Below are 20,123 nucleotides of genomic sequence, written 5' to 3' on the forward strand. Positions count from 1 at the left end.
CGATAAAATGATAGATCTGATTCGACACAGTCAATTAGTGGGAGCCCAAAGTTCAAATTGAAATATCTCAAAATAATGTTTTTGGCGCTTGGTTCGTTTTGGCAGAACCCCGACCAAATGAAAGTGCTATTAGAACGTAGTAGATCATGAAAAATCCAAATTCAAGATGCCCGCAGTCCCCAAATAACCAATTACTTTTTTAAATGGTTTCATTCAGCTCGACCTGTTTGTATGTATATTTGAATGTCTGTGGGGAAAGTACCATGTATTTTTACAATCCCCTCAATGTCGTTATTAAATTAAATGATTTGATTAATACAATACAGTACATCATTCAAAATAATGCCTAAAAACTAGAAAATAAAATATGTAAATAAAAAAAATTCTTAAGTTAAACGATTTCTTTGTGATTAAACATAATAATAATACAGACAATGTACTAAAAGCTAGACTTCTTTACCTTCTCATTAAGAAATATTCGATTTTTCAACTATTTTTCTAATGATGAAAAATATACTATTCTGCCCATGATTGCATAGGAGACGTAATCGACAACACTATTAGTATTGGGAAAACGTATTTTTGTTGTTTTTTGGCCTACAAGCATAACCATGCAAATTTCCGATGAAATGATCTGTCCAGTTAAAGGATATTATCGACAAAAAGAGGGCCTAGGTGATTTTGCGGATTATAACATATTTTTTTCCATTTGGAAAACGCTTGCGTCTATTTATGCGGACAATCAATCGTTCCAATGAACATTTGTCCGCATAGCTAGACGTAATCACCAGGTTGCTCTGTTTGTAGCGTTAGAATTTACAATTCCGATAATAGTCAAAACGTATTCGTCGGTAGTTTCAGTTGTTATCGGATAAAATCAAAAAGGTTTGGAAGAAATCTTGTGAAATGTCTGGAAAAGGTGCTCTTGATCTGTTGCGAGTCTATGATAGTACTTTTTTCCTGAAGAATACTCTGAGATATGATAGGAACAGCAGGTTCTTGTTTTTTAAATTAATTGAATTTGTAAACGAAATCTGCAATTTTAGCAACATGATTTACCGATATCACGATCAATCACATAAAGATGGTGGAGTGACTTACTCCAACGGTATGTAGCAGTTAGCAGTTATCATACCCCTTTTAGCAGTAGCAGTTAGCAGTTATCCTACCTACTAGAGGTATGATAACTGCTAACTGCTACTTGCCTAATTATTTTCTAGCTTTTAGTACATTATCTGTATTTTTATTATGTTTAATCACAAAGAAATCGTTTAACTTAAATTTTTGTTTACTTATTTTATTCTGATCATATAACAGAGCCACACACTTTCCCAACATGACAAAATTCAAGAAATGACCTTTTGAATGAATGTTTCTACCAAATCGGTTTACAAACACCAACAACTTGTACCATTACATTGTAGTTCAGAGAATATCTCAAAGTATTGTTTTTCATCAACAGTGTAGAGGATTAAATATTGCCACAAAATTATACCGATTAAAATGGTTAATCTGTTAGATAGTATCTTAAAGTTGGCAAAAAAAAACTTCAAAATTTCCATGAATTTTTTGAGTTCATTTCGGTTCTACAAAAACTCAGATCCTCAGAAATATCCGAATGAAGGTGGAAAGGAAAACAATCATTGAATCACAATCATTCAGAATCAAACAGAAATGTCCTGAATAACACAATCACATCACTGAATGAAACATCCTGTCAGAAGCTGCTCATCATCGAAAGTTCTCACCGCCGTTGAAGTCTCCGTCTGGTCCAGCTGGCATTTAGCATGTTTCCGAGAGCACGTGCGAAGAGCAACAACAGAGCGCGCCGCGCAGCCGAGGAAAAATCCGCGATCACGCTGCTGCTGCTGCTGCTGGAGTTGTGTTGGATTATATCTTAACCCCCTCAACTTCGTCCGGTCGGTGGGTAACCACACGATGTGCGGTGCTGCAGTGAAATGAATAGCGGCACCCCGAAGAAAAAAGCGCTCGGGTAGAAGGAGGTCTAATGCTTATAAAACCAAATCTGCCATCCGTCAACCGTACAGTATCCGTTCGAACAAGTTCCAGTGCTGTTGTGTCTCCAGAGTTTTGTGGGTGATCGAGAACGAGGATTTGTGTTAGACGATCGAAATTATTTCTGGAAAGGATTAAACGTTCTGAAGCAATAGAAGCAAAAAAATGGTGTCTGGAAGTTGTATCGCTGCTACTTTGGTGGTTGCCGTGGCCCTGTTTGGATCCAGTGCACTCGCCCGGCCAGGATATGCTGTGGATTATTATGTGAGCGTCATTTGTGATTACTTTTGTGTCGTGATTAATGCAAATTTTCCTTCGTCTATTGTCGATTTGATTGATTTTCCTAGTGTGAACTGATAACATTGTTCATAACAATTCAGTGGGCCAGTGAAGTGATTGAATAGAAGATAGATAGAAGATAAAGTATACGACATTTTGAAACGCACTTCCGACACCTACTCAGCATTTATAAAATCTCTATGTGTAGTCAAAATAGTTTTTGTGCGATGCTGTTTTGTGTTTTTCCATTGTGCGAGAATTTTAATGGGATATTACTATTATATCGGAAATTGAATCGTACAAATAATAAAATCACACAAAAAATCTAATTGGAAAAACGTACAAAAAAGACCTCATAAAAACAGATTTAACTGTAAACTGAAACTTCCTTGTACATTTCTATATATAGAAATTTGGTAATTTGGTAGAACAATGAAGTCAGCTAAACATTATCTTCTTTGAAAGTGCAATCTAAGTAGAGCTGAACAAATCAAAATATGGTTGAATAAAGTTCCTGTCACACCTTGTAATTGTATATACGTTTTCTAGTTGATTTAAAACAACATTTAACGAACAATATTGGTTATAGCTTAATAATTTCTCTTCATTTGCGTGAACAAGGGTTGATTAGAAGTTGTGAGGACATGTAACTCAAGAATTATTGAGCATAGAGCTAAACATGACTATCACTCAAACGTGACACTGATGGGGAATTTTGTTGGGTTTCGACATAGCCCTAAGGAAAGAAATTTGATGATAAATCGCAGATCATGAGCGACCTTTCGAAGTCAAAGGAGAACGGTCCAATCGCCCCTTTTTCCATGATCCGCACCAAACAATGACTCGTTGAAATCACATTAGCTTTTACTGTATCTCCCAATGATTTTCGGAGCCCTAGTTACTGAAATTTTACTTGTTGACGTATGAAAATGGGGGTCATGCGAACACACAGATTTGTTACAAAAATCAGCTACTACATTTCTGTTTTTCAATTTTCCAAGGCCCATTCCAAGAACCTACGATGCTGTTGATGGTCGTCTTCAACCTATTGAACGAAAATGACGAGAACAGTTCGTCAGAAACTTTCCTGAACAAACTGACAAGGACAAGCTGAACTCGTCAGAAATTATTCAGGTTTTATGCTTGTTATGAGGCAACATCTGCAAGACATATAGATTTGAGCAACATAACCGTAAGTTTCTATACCGATCCCTCCTCTTCAAACTAAGAAAATTAAATCATCTGCCAGAGCAGTGCTGACTGGAAATAAATTTCGTTCAATGGGTTAAGTTTGTTGATTTTCAAGTGGATTTGGCATGACATGTTGTATATCTTTTTTTTTGTAGTGTTTCAGGAAATAATTTTTAATTTTGCAAATATTGCAGTAAATTGTAATGTTAGAAGGCTAATTTTTAGCCTATTGTATCCCCAAAACACCTGTAAACATTTCATATTGATACGTTTAGCCGTTTTATTAGCCGATCTACCAAAATATGGATTACCACATTCGTCGCCCAGCGCGACGTTTTGAGTTTCTTGCAGGGCCCAACTTGCTAATAAATGATTAAATGAAGATCAAACTGTAGATAACTTTTACATGATCTAGCAATGTATGTTTTCAATTGAAGACGAATTGATAACAATAACACATGCCAAAGTCATATTATATGGGTTTTGCAAAAAACTGCAGTACAAACCATCCGTGCTACAAATTAATAAAAAGTATAGTATAAACAGTATAATATTATGGTTATGATTTTATTATTTTTTTTCATATCCTATAGACGAATTTCATGCCAACTCGACTGGCCGTCGGCAGCACCATCTCAGATTGAAACGTTGTGGGTGTAAAGGCATTTGTCATTTAAGCAACTTTACATACTTGAAACATTTAAAAAATAATTAGACTACTTTTTGGAAAAAGACAATTTTTTTTCTTAATTTTTTACAAAAAAATACCAAATATTTTTTTGGAAAAAATTTCGCTGAAGAAAAAAGTTGTTTTAAAAATTAAGATTCATTTTTCTCAAAAACGTATTTTTTTAAATTATTAATATTATTAATATTAAATATATATACATATGAATAGCCATTAAAATTTCCAATAAGTCGTGCATACATCGGAAGATGGACACTTTTACAGGGAAAAGGTTTTTTTAACAACAACTTTTTAATATTTTCTTTGAAAAATACACAAAATCCTAATTTTGTTTAAAGTCAAGATAGCGATATAGTGTATTCGACAAAGTTTTAGATCTTGTTAAATATAAACTTTTGTCGAAGACAATATAAGTTTTTGGAATATATTAGGCTGTCAAAAAAGTCCTGTGGTATTTTTTTTGAATTTTCATTTGTTCATAAAATTAGTTACAATCATCTGTTTTAAGTCAAATATGCGCCGTTTTGTTCGATGACTTGTTCCCAACGAGATGCCAACTTCATAATACCCCTGTTATAGAAGCTCGCTTCCTTATTGGCAAAAAACTCGGATAGCCAATTTTCACAGGCCTCTTTTGTGGCTAACTTCTGACTACCTAGCTCATTCGCCATGGACAAAAACAGGTGGTAGTCACTTGGTGCAAGGTCCGGACTATACGGCGGATGCAAAAGAACCTCCCATCCGAGCTCCCGGAGCTTCTGGCGCGTCACCAAAGAAGTGTGTGGCCTGGCGTTGTCCTGATGGAAGACATGCGGCCTCTGTTTATCAAAGATGGCCTCTTCTTCATGAGTGCTACCTTCAAGCGGTCCAGTTGTTGGCAGAACAGGTCCGAATTGAGCGTTTGGCCATAGGGAAGCAGCTCATAATAGATTATTCCTTGACATTCCCACCAAACACACAGCAGAACCTTCCTGGCCGTTAATGAGGGCTTGGCCACCGTCTGAGCCGCTTCAGCGGGCTTCGACCACAACCGTTTGCTCTTCACGTTGTCGTAAGTGACCCACTTTTCATCGCCAGTCACCATCCGCTTCAGAAACGGGTCGATTTTGTTGCGATTCAGCAGCGATTCACATGCGTCGATACGGTCAAAGATGGTTTTTTGCGTCAACGTGTGTGGCACCCATACATCGAGCTTCTTTGTGAATCCAAGCTTCTTCAAATGGTTAATAACGGTTTGATGACTTATCCCCAGCTCTTGGCCGATGCTACGGCTGCTACTATGCCGGTCTTTCTCGGCTAATTCAGCGATTTTGTCGCAATTTTCGACGACAGGCCTTCCGGAGCGTGGCGCATCTTCGACGACCTCTACACCAGAACGAAAACGTTGAAACCATCGTTGTGCGGTGGAAATGGAAACTGTATCGGGTCCATAAACTGCACAAATTTTATTGGCAACTTGAGATGCATTTTTGCCTTTGTCATAGTAGTACTGTAAAATATGTCGGATTTTCTCTTCATTTTGCTCCATATTTACGACACTATAACTCACGAACGTCTTAACCAAACAAAACACTGTCAAGGACTATATTATAGCCCGCAAAAATACCTTTCCAACAAGCTATAGTATGACTCGATACAATGAATACAACTAGAACTACGCGCTTACAACGACACCTCGCGGAAATACTGCAGGACTTTTTTGACAGCCTAATAAGTCATTTTTGTATGAAGACTCCTGAAAAAATATATTTTGCTCGTTACATTTTTGTGTGTAAATGCTCACGTTTGACATTTTCTTGACATGATATTTGGTATTTTTGTGTGAATTAAGCAATTTCCTACATTTCATCTTTTGACAAGAATTTGAAGGTATCATAGTTTTCAAGTTGAATTTTTTTGTAAAAAAATAAGTAAAGAAAATTGTCTTTTTCCGAAAAGTAGTCTAATTCTGTTTTAAAATATTTCAAGTATGCAAAGTTGCTTAAATGACCCATGTCTTTACACCCACAACGTTTCACTACTATCTGAGATGATGCTGCCCACTCCTAAGACGAGTTGGCATGACATTCGTCTATATTTACATTTAGGTGCCTATTCTATCAAATTCCTTCTCAAAACCCTATTCAATTTGAACGAGGAAAGTGTCACCCATATCTGTGTGACGAGGTGACGAAAGGGTTAAAATAGAGCAAATTGTACCTGAAGTACAAAATGCTATACGTACCCTCAGAATGAAAGATCCGTAATTTTCGATTCCACACATTTGTAGGCACGAGGATTGCAAAGAATGATGATACTCACACGTATACATACGCATTCGTACATATACACGCATTCCTCGCCCACAAACTAATGGCGATGGCGATGAAAATTTTGCACTTCCAGTCGCAGATGGTCGGCCAAATCAAATATTTTAACGTGGGACTACGTCTAACCGGAGTATATGGGGGTGAAATGGAAACCTAATCACAGAACATGCAGGAAAGATGAAACTCGAACATTTCTTAATAGATCGGAAAGATGTTTGCATCAATTTATAGGAAATATTTATACGCGTCTACCACAGTTAATAAACTGTCATTTTCCATGAGATGAACAGTTAAATAACTGTAAAATGTCAAGCGTTATTTAAACGTCCTAACTGCCTAGTTTTGATTGGCCGTATTTACAGTTTCCCTAACACAGACTTGAAAATTAATGTACCTGTGGGAATCCGCTTTGCAAATATACATGCAAGTAGGGGTTTTTTTTTTGTTCTCACCGAGCTGTGTTTCCCTAACACGGACTTCAAAACAAAGATTCCTGGGGGAATACGCATTGTAAATATATGCAAGCTTGACTTTGTGCAGACCAGGATATGTTTCCCTAAAACGTACTTCGAAACTGAGAAACCTGGGAAAATCGTTATTTCATGTACTAGAGGTGAATAAACTTTCGCGGTTCGAGAACTAAAACATGAGAGATGCAATAACTTATGAGGGAAATGTAAAATACAATGATCGTTTGACAATTCTTCTGTTCACATATTTTGGTAGTACTAGGCATCATATCAAACGTAAAAGGACGGTCATAAAATTTACTTGTAACGAAAACTATAATCTATTACAATGCATGAATTGATCTTACAAGGCAACTGTTCAAACTTCTTACTTACAAAGCAAATATGTTGAATTCAATTGAATTCGAAAATTGTATCATTCGCTCGATAATTCAATCAATACAATACAAATGCTTACTAAGACAATTGTGATCCCACGTCAACGTTGCGGTTATATCATAGATATAACAACACCCCCCCCCCTCCCCCGTAGGACTACGTCTTTCATTTCTGTACCGGGGTGTGAGTTCAAAGGAATATTTGCGGTTCCCGTGATGCAATCGTATTCAAGGGCATCAGTTTATGTTTAGCTTTCGCATGGAATGCTCATGAAGAAATGTTTGCTTGTAATTGCGGTCGAGCGAAGGAAGATTTGCGCGTTCGGTTTCAGTGATGTAATCGCATCCAAGAGTATCAGTTTCTATTCTGCTTCCGCGGGGAGTGATCAAGAAAACTCTCGTGTATTATTCTCACGAGAACAAAATAGAATACCCATCCACTCACCCACTAACAAAGAAAACTTTCAGCAATCTTTAGAAACATTTATTCATTCATTCATTGAGAATTGATTCAGATGCAATTTCAAACAAATGATTACAGAGCCATCGGTAGTCCTACGTCTACCTTGCGGTTATATCCCAGATATGACCCATCTCTAGTTTTTTTTTTTGAAAATTAGGATAGTCTTGTTCAAGACGGGTCTATGGTACTAGGTGAGGCCGTTTCGTCACTAAGTTGGTTAGGGGAGCGGTATATGAAAACAGTACGGAAGAAAGCAGAAGGGGAATTTTTTCCTTGAAGTGTGAAAGAAACAGACTGATCACGAGCGAGCTTGGGCACAAGCGTATTGTGTTTTGTTTACAAACAAAACACAGTAGACTTCCAAGATGGCTGAAGAGAGGTTTTAGCAAGTTGGCCCACCTTAGGATATACTTCTACGCGCCTTGGTCTTGTTATGGTCATGGTCATAGTCTTGAAGCCGTAGTCGTGTAAAGCTTCTGTCCTGGAAGCAGTTCAGTCCTAATTTACGTATATTTCGTCGACTATAACGATACAATAGAATTTCGTAATCAGTTCCATATACTGCTTCCGAGATCATTATTTGCCCGTCGTGTGCTGCCTGTCGTCGCGATTCGGTCGATACGGAGACCTTCTAGTATGGTGACAGTCCGGCGCGTTACTTGGCTTGCTGCTCTGCTGTGTGCGAAACTCCCAACTTGTACCTGAAGTATCGGGGATTTGGGGTTCTACTTGATAATGCTGGCCCTTTTTCCGTCGTCTCTCGGCTTTCGGTTTTCGATTTCCCTCCGATTTAGGCTTCCTGGCAGAAAATGTTCCTTTTCGGATCATCTTAATCACATCCGTTACAGTTGATTTGGCCACATTGAACAATGTTGCAAACTCGCATTTGAAAAGCTTGGATTGGTGAGCCAACGCCATTTTGAGAACTGAACGTGAAATGCGAGAACCAATATAAAAGAATAATTCCACGGGTTAAACCTACAAAATTGGGGGTGTTTGGATTTTCCATATGCACACTCAAAAGAAATACGTTTAATTGAAGTTGACCAAATAATGATCTTCCACCCTTCAAGCGAAAACTATAATAAGCAGAATTGCCGCATTTTGAGTGCATGAAATTCTCTTGCAATTTTCGAAACATCGTTGTATTCTGAAAAAAATCACTTTATGGTGCGCTGTATGGGTCGGCTGAACCATTGGTTCGTTTTTTGTTTAAAAATTATATCAACCAGAACGTTACCATTAATAGTGATCATTACAGAGCAATGAAAAACGATTTTTTTAAACTGCGGATACACAAAGATCGATTGTGAGTCCTAAGACTCAGACACACGGTCGTTTGTTCAGTGAGCGGACGTGCAGCATTTCTGCTACACGAACTCTTAATAACGTATATTAAGTGCTTTGATTCAATTTCAATTTCAATTGTCGTGCCACTTAAAATGACGTCGGAAAAGGTTATGTAGACAAAGTAGATAGTATATAGAAACAGCGACAATAAACAACAGACCGGTTCTCACGTTTTGAATTCATTCGAATGAACATAACAAATACAAACAAATTAATAAAACATAAATATCACGGTGTAAGAATACTTTTGCCATAATTTTCAATCTTTAATTTGACAACTCTCCCAATTCACTCCATTTCGGAACATATATCGTGGGTATTGTTTGATCAATCATTCAATCCGTTTGCGTAACGACCTCCAACGAACAGATCTAGTTCGCTTCCACCATTGGCATCTTCATTAATTCACAACGCGTACTAAATTAATTTGCGATTCTTTTGTCTCAAAACGTGAATCAGTTTATACGCTTGGATGGCGGAAATCCTTATACAACGCAATGTTGATAACAAATTGAATTCCCAACCAAATCGTCTTGAATCTTGTCGGAGGCCGTTACTTGAATGCGTCAATTCATATCGATTAACAATCTAAAATACTTTTTTTTTCATTTCATCTTTCAGGATCACCCAAAGTATGCGTTCAACTATGGAGTCGCGGATCACAGCACCGGTGACGTGAAGTCTCAGCACGAGACACGTGATGGAGATGTTGTGAAAGGTATGTACTTGTGCTTCATCCAGCTTCTTCTCACAAACTCGGAAACGCGGTTCGTCTGCAATCTTGGCACTGATATTGCGTAACAGTGGACGACTAATTTGTTCGTAGGCGGCCGACAAAACGACATACAAAACTGTTCCATTTCCATAATTCACAAGCGCTAATGCAGCAGCAAAACTCTTCCCTGCGATTCATTCAGCTGCATCATTTGCAGCAATCAGCAGGCCTCCCCCCACGGGGGGTTGCATTTTCTCACGGCGGCCACTAATGCACGGCAATTTATTTCAATTCTTAACAAGGTGTAGAAAATGAAGGACCGCCTCGTAAGCTATCATTATTCGCACCATCATGTTTCGCGGTGCCAGGCGAGTGAGAAGAAGTTTCCCTATCAGCCACCTGATCTTTTGCTGTGTAGGCACCATTCGGAGTGGCGTAGCGTGGTAACGGTGGCACATTGTTTGGGTTGCAACCACATGGCGCCCTTGGTGAGCGCAAAAAAATGCGTTTGTTGTCATTTTCGCAGCCGATGGTTTGCGGATAGGAAACAGCTTCGACTGGTGGGACCGCATAATGCGGCTAGTTACACTCGATTTGCATACCTACTTGCATTCACGCTGGGATAATCTCCGGTTACCGCATTTGAACAGACCGCGCGTTGGTATCGAGCCATATCTTCACCGAGTTTTATGGTTGTTTTATTGGATGAAGGTGTTTTGTTTCCTTCGTGCCATCAGACTGTGTCTTCCACTAATGAAATAATTAGACGTTCTATCAAAAATATTTCATAATGGTCATGAAATTTTCTAAGCCTGTTTTACGCTCCGCTTCAAAGTTGTGTAAAGGGAGATAAAAGTCTGATAATTTGGTTTTTTCGTATTTCATTGTTGAAATGTACAATTTACAATTTACTGAAGTTCCAATTGCTGATCGAAATTTGCGCACAGAGACAAAAATGTGAAAATTGAGAGTTTGACATGCTTCGGATACTTCAGTTTTACAGAATTAACGTTTACGTCACATCAGAATATAAATAAGAAAAACCTGAATCATTTCATGCTTTCAGTTTTTTTCGCAAACTGTTTACTGTGTTCCTTAGGAGACAAGAAGTTATTTTCTACTGAAAATGAGATTTGTGTCACTTTGCACAACTTCAATGATTCTCAGGTTGGTGCAGTGATATTGGAAATAACAGTAGTGGCTTGTTTTTTTTAAATGAGTAACTAATTGGAGTACCGGTAAGTTTCTTCGTTTTTTTTTCAAAAATTAATGCTTTATTCTGCAAAAATGTTTACAAATGTATTATTCAAAGTATTGCCCAATCGCTAGTCACAACTTTTTCCCATCTTTCTGGCAATTCACGGATCCCTTTGCGGAAATAATCGACCGGTTTGTCGACTAACCATGAATCGATCTATTTTTTTCAATTTGAAAATTGGATAAGTGCTGGTCAACCAGGCCATGTTGCATCAATCGAAAAAAGGTAGTATTCGGACGGAGCAATGTCTAGAGAATACGGTGGGTGGGATAGGACCACCCATTTCAGCGTTTCCAAGTATGGTTCGACTGGTTTCGGGACATGCGACCGAGTATTGTCGTGCTGCAAAATAACTTTATAGTGTTTTTGCTCGTATTGTCACCGTTTTTCCATCAGTGCACGGCTCAAACGTATCAATTGTCGTCGGTAGAGGTCCTCCGTAATGGTTTCATTCGGTTTTAGCAGCTTATAGTACACCACACCCAGCTGGTCCCACCAAATAGACAGCATAACCTTCTGGCCGTGAATATTCATTATTCCCATTGCTTTTAAACGATCGGATAAGGTATGCTGACCTACTCCAAGTGTATCTGCAAGTTCTTGTAGCGTTTGTGACGGATCTTGATCGAGTAAAGCCTCCAATTCTACGATAACTTTTTGAAATTTTAGGGTCGATTTTTTCCCATACATTCATTGGCACCCTAATGTACATTGCAAAACCTATTTCATTTGTCTATTCTGCAGCGAAGTTTGCAGAGAATAGAAATCTTTTCCCCTGGATGATATCGTCTGCATAAAACCAAAATATGACTTTTGGTGGAATATTTTCGAAAAGGGATTGCAGAAAGATCAGAAATAGTTTGAAAGTCACCTTTTGCTCGGTACTTTGCCCAGCTAGCTCACCTGTACCGTTTCTCAGGGTCGGCTTCCGATCTCGGGAGGACTCACACTAAGACTCGCGTAATCAAGACGGATAATTGAACGCCACCGGAGTGGAAGGGACTGGTCTTATTAAAAATTAATATAAATTTACTAAATTTACTGAATCGATTTTTATTTTCGGGTTGGTAATGCTATTGTGCTCCGTCGTCGATGGTTATTGGGGTTTGGGAAAGAGAGGGAGGGATATCGTACCTTCTCTTATTCTCGATGAAAGCGGAACGCATGGTTTGACTCAAACTCCAGCTGCGTTTTACGGCCACCACCGTCGCTACTTCGCTAGGTCCCAACGATAGTTGACTCCTCCAGAACACGGAATGATGCTGCCGCGTTTCGTGGACGAATTGTGTTCCCGAATGGCGAAAACTGCTTTCCCTTAGGAAGGTGGTCCCGATGGTCTTGCGTCCACTGCACCGTAAATCGGTGGACAGAAATCGTGTCGCGATGACACCACTGACACCCTCAAGTGTCTGTGGCAGGCACTCCTCGCGTACTTTCGCTCCAAAGCTGCTTACTGTCTCAAGAAACTTTCCTTTTTCTCAATTCACGTCAATATCGCTTTCTAGCTTAGACCTTAATGCCCGATCCAATCGTTTCCGCTTTCCTTTTAAACTTCCTCTCCCCTCCTCGTTCTTTGTTCTTCTCCTCCTTCCCATCTGTTCCTTCCATTCTTCCTGTTTCCGGTTACTGTCAGAGGCAGTGACAGTGACAGCTAGGCGGGATTTCGACGTTACCGTTTTTCGACGGTAACTAGTTTGATAGCAATAAGCCTTGACGGATACTGTTTTTTTAATCCAATATCCAGAGCGATAGTCGCTAATCCCGACTCTGAACCATCTGTCGTCGAGGAAATTTTGTGCGACCCATACTACCTTTGGTTCTTTACACTCGAGAGATTTGTGGATTGGAAAACGCCACGATCATGTGCCTTCGACAAATCAAAGAAAACAATGTCACCATACAGCTTCCTTCCCAGGTGGAAATCAAGAAGATCTCCAAAAAATTTGTGAGCATAAGCGAATTATTTAGCAAACGAGACTCCATTAGAATGATGAGTCTACTGTTAAGTATAAGGTATACTAGTAAGTTTCAATGGATTTATATTAGACTAGCTGACCCGGTAAACTTCGTTCCGCCCAAAATATTTTTTTTTGTTATCGATACCTTCAAACATTCACGTTTTCTTACTATGAGCATGTTTATGAGTCCAATCGCAGAACTGTTCATTGATTGATCTTCCAATCGACCCCGTTGAATTGACCTTTCACTAAAAAAATCCTAGTACTTCTACCAAAACTCATCATTATAATATCAGATTATTTTCAGACATAATTCTCGTTCAAGATTTTTTAACCACTTGCCAATAACATGTTTCTTTATATGGAATAAATGTTTGATACGGAAAATATGATAGAATGAAGACATACCCCTCCCCTCTTCTTCATTTAGAGAGAGGGGAGGAGTGTTTATTCATCATAGAAACGTTTCGTGTCCCCTTAAATCTTCACATGCCAAATTTGGCTCCATTTGCTTGATTAGTTTTCGAGTTATGCAGAAATTTGTTTTTCATTTGCATTACAGCCCACCCTAAGAGAGAGGAAGGATTATCTAACCACCATAGAATCATGTATTGCACCCTAAAACCTAGATATGCCTGATTTGGTTTCATTTTCTTGATTAATTCTCGAGTAATGCAGAAATTTGTGTTTCATTTGTATGGCAGTTCCCCCTTAGAGAGGGGGGAGGAGTGTCTTACCACCATAGGAACATTTATTGCACCCTAAAATCTCCATATGCCTAATTTGGTTTCATTTACTTGATTAATTCTCGAGCAATGCAGAAATTTGTGTTTCATTTGTATGGCAGCCCCCCCTCAGAGAGGGGGGAAGGGTCTCAAACTATCACGAAAACCTTCCCCGGCCCCAAAAACTCCTATATACCAATTTTCATGTCGATCGGTTCAGTAGTTTTCGAGTCCATAAGAATTAGACAGACAGACAGACAGACAGAAATCCATTTTTATATATATATATATATATATAGATTGATCGGAAACGAAGAAAATCCATCAATTGGCTAATTCATGGAAAATACAAGGAAGCATTCGAACGTGAGCTCGCCCTCTGTTTCTTGAATCTAGGTCCGGATTTTCTGATAATCCTATCCTGTTATTTTTTCGATTCAAATCTAGTGGGAAAGTCGCTCAATGAACATCGCGAAATAGGTGCTAGTAAGTTAAGCAATATGCGTTACACAAAAGCTCTTGTTCGGTAAATAGTTTCACAAAGTTCATGTTAGTTCTATGAAATATTTCGCGCTTATAGAAAGATCGCAACTATATTTAAATCATTTACAAGAACGTCGATTGGTAATGAATCCGCTTCTGCCACGAATGTAAAAAATGATGTTTGCCCAACAGATGCTCTGCATGTATGTGTAGCAAGAGCCCTATATGTTTGACGTTTATACTTCCTGATTGAGCATTTTCTGTCAACTGTTCTATTTTCATATTTTAAATTTTAAGATCGGACCCGATTGTATACAGACTCGATTATATATAATTTTAGACTCTGGAAATATGTTTTGTTATATTTTATATATGATTTATTTTAATTTTAAAAAATACTTCGAAGTGCTTTAAAACTTCCATTTCAAGTCTGTCTTGACTTGACCACTTTCGCCGCATGGCGTCGAGTATAGTCAGCTTTCGTCCTTCAATGCTCAGCACAAACGCTTCAATGGCATTCGGAATGGATCTACCATGATCGTTGTAATCGGCCAAAGTTAAGCTAAGCTGGTCACTCCAAATACATAATTGCACATTTATGCTGTCGTATTGGTTGTCGACGTTCTCACCGAGGCTTTCGGTATTTTTTTGTGTTTGTCAGTACAACATCAGTTCAAAGTATTTGCTCCTGTCAATATGAATGCGGAGTAGTGATTCCTCTCGTCTTTGCTTTTTATGAAATTTTTCAAAAGCAAAGGAATACCTTCCAACATCTTTCCGTTTTATTCCTATGCACCATTTCAAATTGATGAATTGTATGGCAAATATCATCTGTTATTTTTACCACTATTTACCGCTGTTGTGGTTGGAAACAAGTTGTACACCTAATGTTCTAAATGTTTTGTCCAACGCAGTCGGTCTGACTTGAAGTGTACTGTTTCTAGCAGCAAAAATTCAATATACAGATATGACACGACGCACTATCTATTCAGTAAGTCATTTTTTATCCAGATGAATCTTCCGGTTGTCAAGAATCTATTTTCTATAATCCCTATTTTGGGATTTTGAGTCAAGCCTAGTCTACTTACAAATGAGTTATAACCAACAATATGAGGCGAATTGTGTTCAAAACTTTTGACGTACCAAACAATCTGCGAGTGCGAATACCACCCTCTTATTATATCCAATCATTCATGTCCCAAGACCGACGGAGTTCACTGCATAGTGCAACCACGCGTTACGGTGGCTGTTACTATTTGCAAATGACATTATGTAAAATCTGCTTGGAAGCACGGTCGGCCGCAGTGCAGACTAGGCAATTACTGCTTCATGTTATTCCTAGCCAGGTCTTATTGCAAACATAAAATAATTACGTTTCATGGCGCATCTTTCAAAACAATCGTATGCAACTCGATTTGACCCAAAGCCGATGATGCGTCCTCAGATGCTGTGGCACACCCACGAGAGCGCATTCGTGTGTATGCATGATTATGGTACCACAGCCTATAGAGAAAACAAGCAGCGAAATAAACACACAAAATACTCACAGTTTATTGCTGCTCCACCGTTGTAGTTCTCCTATCGTGGTTTCATTCAGGCCGATCCGCTACTACTGCGCACTTCATTCATGCTAGATTGTGGGGTGCCGAGGTTGCGCGCGGTTTCGGCCTTAACCTAGGTTATGGTTCATGAAATAATGTATCCGAACGCTAGACAACAATTTCATGATTTTGTTCCATGTTTCTCTCTGTTTTTCCAATCGTAGGCCAATACTCGCTGGTTGAACCGGACGGTTCCGTACGTACCGTGGATTACACGGCTGATCCCATCAACGGATTCAACGCGGTCGTTTCGAAGACCGCCCCACTGATACACCCCGCACCCGCCCCGGTGGTCAAACATGTTGTTCCGGCTGTCAAGACGGTCCCACTGCAGAAGGTTATCTACACGCACGAACCACTGGGTGAGTATTATTTGTAGGGACGAAATTGCTTTCTGAAAATTTGTGAGTATTTGATGCGAAACCCGTCAATGAATGTTGTGAATAAATGCGAGGGTAATTAATGGTTAAACTTTGCTCATGGAGAAAACTAGGGTGCAACTGGTTCTTACAGACAGCTATTAAGCATAATTATGGTTTTTATTGTGTTCAAAACACGCTTCAGTTATGGTGTTGGAAGAAAACGTTGGGAAAAATTCTCCAACGAGAGTTAAAATGTATGATGTGTTCTGTGTGTGGTTTTTCAATTACATTCCCATGCAAATTAAGATTGGTTGAAGTGGCGTTGAGTTTGGCAATCAACTTTCCGATCTAGCGGTTTAGATCCAGAGTCACTAGGTTAATTTGGGTTAGTTCGCGGAATAAAGGCATCAAATGTCAGAAGAATAACTACTTAACATATGAATGAGCAAATTGATTGAGTTATCAAACTGATGGGGTATTTAAATAGCAGACAATGAAAATGTTTATAGCCGATTTGTATGCCTTTGCTGAATCTTAATGAATTACAGCGAATATCATTTCGGTTTTGTTTCATAAACCTAGTTTCATAAACAATCATCCATTATCTTCTGTGTCAGAATTCATTACTTCGTATAAATTAGAGTTCGAATATTGTTTTCGCTTAAGAAGAATTAAAATTTATGGTGTGGAAAACATATTCGGTGTTTTGTGAACTGTACAAGGAAACCCGTTTTCAATTTAGTGTCGAAGAAAAATCATGTTTAATGAAAATGTGTCAAATAGAGAATTCACACCTAGTTCTACGTAATGGACACAATTCAAATATAACTTCCCGTCCAACAAGCACTCGCCATTTGACAATCTTCAACCCAAGGACAAAGGGAAAGCTCCCAGCTCCCACCTCCAGTCAGCGCACGAGGGACAATTTCAACACAATTGCCCTTTCATGAGGCCTCGAGAGAATGGCTATCGGCACACGAATTCGATCCACATTTGAATGTAGTTTCAAACTGGAAACTATTACTAAGTCGTGTGATTGTTGGGAAGCAAAAAAAAATGTATGGTTGCATCTCTAGATGCAAAACGTGAGTCAGAACATGTCGATGCTGATCTTTCAATCACTTAATAGTTTGTTGAGAACTTAAAGATGCCTTGTGAGGCAATCAATCGGTCTGAGTGAAGCTATGTATGCCGTGTTTGATCATGGCCCGTGGGGAAGCACGAGCGTTGTTGTGGGAAATAATGCTGATGGTTCAACGACTTAATTTAGGGATTTAAATAGTTAATGTCATAAAATATAGAATGCATAATTGTTGTTTGCGAAACTGATATCCAATTTTGTATCTCTACTTACAGTGCACGTCTCCAAGACCGCCCATTACGCTGAGCACCAGCCAGCTTACAGCCATTATGGTGACTACAATGATGGTTACTATGGCCACTACGATGATGGGCACTACTACTAATGAGAAGCAGTTCTGAAAAAGGGCGATTCTCGTAAGCCACTTGTTTCCAAAAAATACATGAATCTTAAAGTTAGAGTTTCTAAATAGTAATAGGATTTTTGCGTTTTGCAGTCGAACAACTTTTCCCCTCTTCCCTATATATGTAAATATTCCCTCTTCCCAAGCTGATCTCTTTACATTGTTTGTAAACTCGTTAGGTGTATACTAAACAACGAATTAGTTTCTCCTCAACATCGTTAAATTTTCCAATTGAGTAATAATATCCATTTTAATCCAATCTACAATCGAGCTCTGTTTCCACTCTAGTAGTATATTATATTTTTGTATGTTAAATTTGTCAAGCTACCTTAACAACTTAATATTTTGAAATTATATTTAGTTTAAATTCAAATAATAATAGAAAGATGCGATAAATATACGTTGTGGAACATAACATAGTATAGAAACATTGTTTATTTAAGATATCACAAGTCAAATGCACTGCACATGCAAAAAACTCCTGTATTGACAATAAAACACATCTATTTGCAATTTTTAACAAATTTCTCGACATAATTATCTTTTAGATCTATTCATTTAATCCAGCGCGTTTCCAAATTTTTGTTCTTAGAATTGAAAAGACATTCCTTTTCTATTCGTCCACCCAACTTGCTTGAAGTTTTTGTAAATGTAATGTTCAGGAACGGATGAGATAACGCACTGCTCTCGTTAGCGTAATGCTTTAAACTACAACAAATTTATTGCAACAGTTTTCACTATTAAAAAGTATAATGGTGCTTACTAATTCAGTGCTTTCATGTGCTTTCACTGTGCTCCCTTGGCCGAGTGGTTAGCGTCATAACTAACATGCCGGGTGTTCGGGTTCGATTCCCGTTCTGGTCGGGGGAATTTTTCGTCAAAGAAATTTCCTCCGACTTGCACTGTGATCACGCGTATTCTAGAACTTGCCACTCAGAATGCATTCAAGGCGTGCTATTTGGCATAGAAATCTCAACTAAGTACTAATAAAAATGACGCAAGTAATACTACGTTGAGACGGCGAAGTTCCCCTAGGAACGTTAGTGCCATTGAAGAAGAAGAAGATGTTTCCTAGTCCCGCGAATAAAATCAATGTTAGGTTAAGCAATAACAAATTGTGTGTTGACACTCGAATCTATATACGAAATGACTTAACGCAATCCGTGCCTTTGCTTACTTTTCCTCGTTCGTGCAATCAAAACAAACATTTTTGTGCGCTGATTCAATCGGTCTGAAAATACTGTATTTTTTCAAAATTATCACCAGAATTGCACGTTAGGTAATCAAATAGGGATAATCAAGTGTAGTGGTTTTGAAAACTAAACTGAAAAATCTTTTTCCGTATTGCTCTGATCATTTCAACTGATCACATTTTTTTTCAACCCTGGGGTAAGTTGAAACAGCAATGAAAATCGGCACCTTTCTGCAACTGCAAAACCTTATTGGTCGGCGCGATTGCTGTATAAATGGATGATGATAAATTTCAAAAAATAAGAATCATTCCTATTTCATTTCTCAGAGACAAGTCAAATTTGTTGATTTTGCAACTAGGGGTCGTTCAAATATTACGTAACACAATTTGTTTACTATTTTAGACTCCCTCCCCCCTCCATAACGAGTAACAAATGGTCATTCGCATAAAAAAGTTTAGACTTATTTGGATTTATTTCTAGACAAGTTTGCACAAGTCATCCCCTCCTCCCATTATGAGTGGTTTACGTAATATTTTCAACTTACCCCGCTCTACGGAACAAGTTGGACCAATGCATATGAAAACTAGCCAGTATGAATCTCAACTTTTTATCGAAAGCCATCTGTCATAGCTTTTATATGTTGCAAACAGATTTCAATTTAGTGATTTGGTGATTTTCAAGATAATTTTCAAGTTGAACTTCGAAAAAATGTATTCAGCCATTCCAAGCCAAACCGATACAGTGGTTCTCAGATTTTCGCGAAAAGTGATAGATTTGTTCTTTATTGCAAAATGTTAGACTCGTTTTGAAGTAAGATTACGTCTTTGATTTCTATATAGGAGGGTCACTCTACGAAAAATGTAAAGTTTATTAAGAGTTTTCAAATGCATATTACGCAGAATCGTTCTTACGATATATGTTATAATATATACCATTATACGGCAATTTTAAGACGACAATAGTAGAAATAATAAAACAAGTGAGCAATATAACAAATAAAAGAGGTATGTTTTGCGAGCGGATGCGAAGTTTAATCATGTATGAAGCATTCTTTCTTCCAATTTCGTTCCTATGAATGTTGTATGTAACACAAAATTGCGTGCAATATTCGTTCTATGTCACAAATCAGCAAAATGTTAAAGTAGTCTGATGCAAGATTTCATGCATCATTCAAACTTCATGCAATATTTCATCAAAGCAA

General features: G+C 38.2%; 1 protein-coding gene across 1 annotated transcript; it reads left to right on the forward strand.

Moving 5' to 3' along the window:
- The first annotated feature begins 2,057 nt into the window (after positions 1-2,057).
- Positions 2,058-18,144, forward strand: LOC129765475 (cuticle protein 7-like). The gene is made up of 4 exons (XM_055765836.1): positions 2,058-2,280; positions 9,765-9,861; positions 16,048-16,245; positions 17,602-18,144. The coding sequence occupies exons 1-4, from the start codon at positions 2,182-2,184 to the stop codon at positions 17,709-17,711; spliced, it is 504 nt and encodes a 167-aa protein (XP_055621811.1). The 5' UTR covers positions 2,058-2,181; the 3' UTR covers positions 17,712-18,144.
- Positions 18,145-20,123: the final 1,979 nt, after the last annotated feature.

Source organism: Toxorhynchites rutilus, chromosome 2 (genome assembly GCF_029784135.1).
Source record: "Toxorhynchites rutilus septentrionalis strain SRP chromosome 2, ASM2978413v1, whole genome shotgun sequence".
NCBI classification, from domain to species: Eukaryota; Metazoa; Arthropoda; class Insecta; order Diptera; family Culicidae; genus Toxorhynchites; species Toxorhynchites rutilus.

Coding starts and splice junctions, on each gene's coding strand:
- LOC129765475 (XM_055765836.1), top strand. CDS start 2,182: ATGGTGTCTGGAAGTTGTATCGCTGCTACTTTGGTGGTTGCCGTGGCC. Junction 2,281..9,764: donor GATATGCTGTGGATTATTAT/GTGAGCGTCATT, acceptor TTCATCTTTCAG/GATCACCCAAAGTATGCGTT. Junction 9,862..16,047: donor TGATGGAGATGTTGTGAAAG/GTATGTACTTGT, acceptor TTCCAATCGTAG/GCCAATACTCGCTGGTTGAA.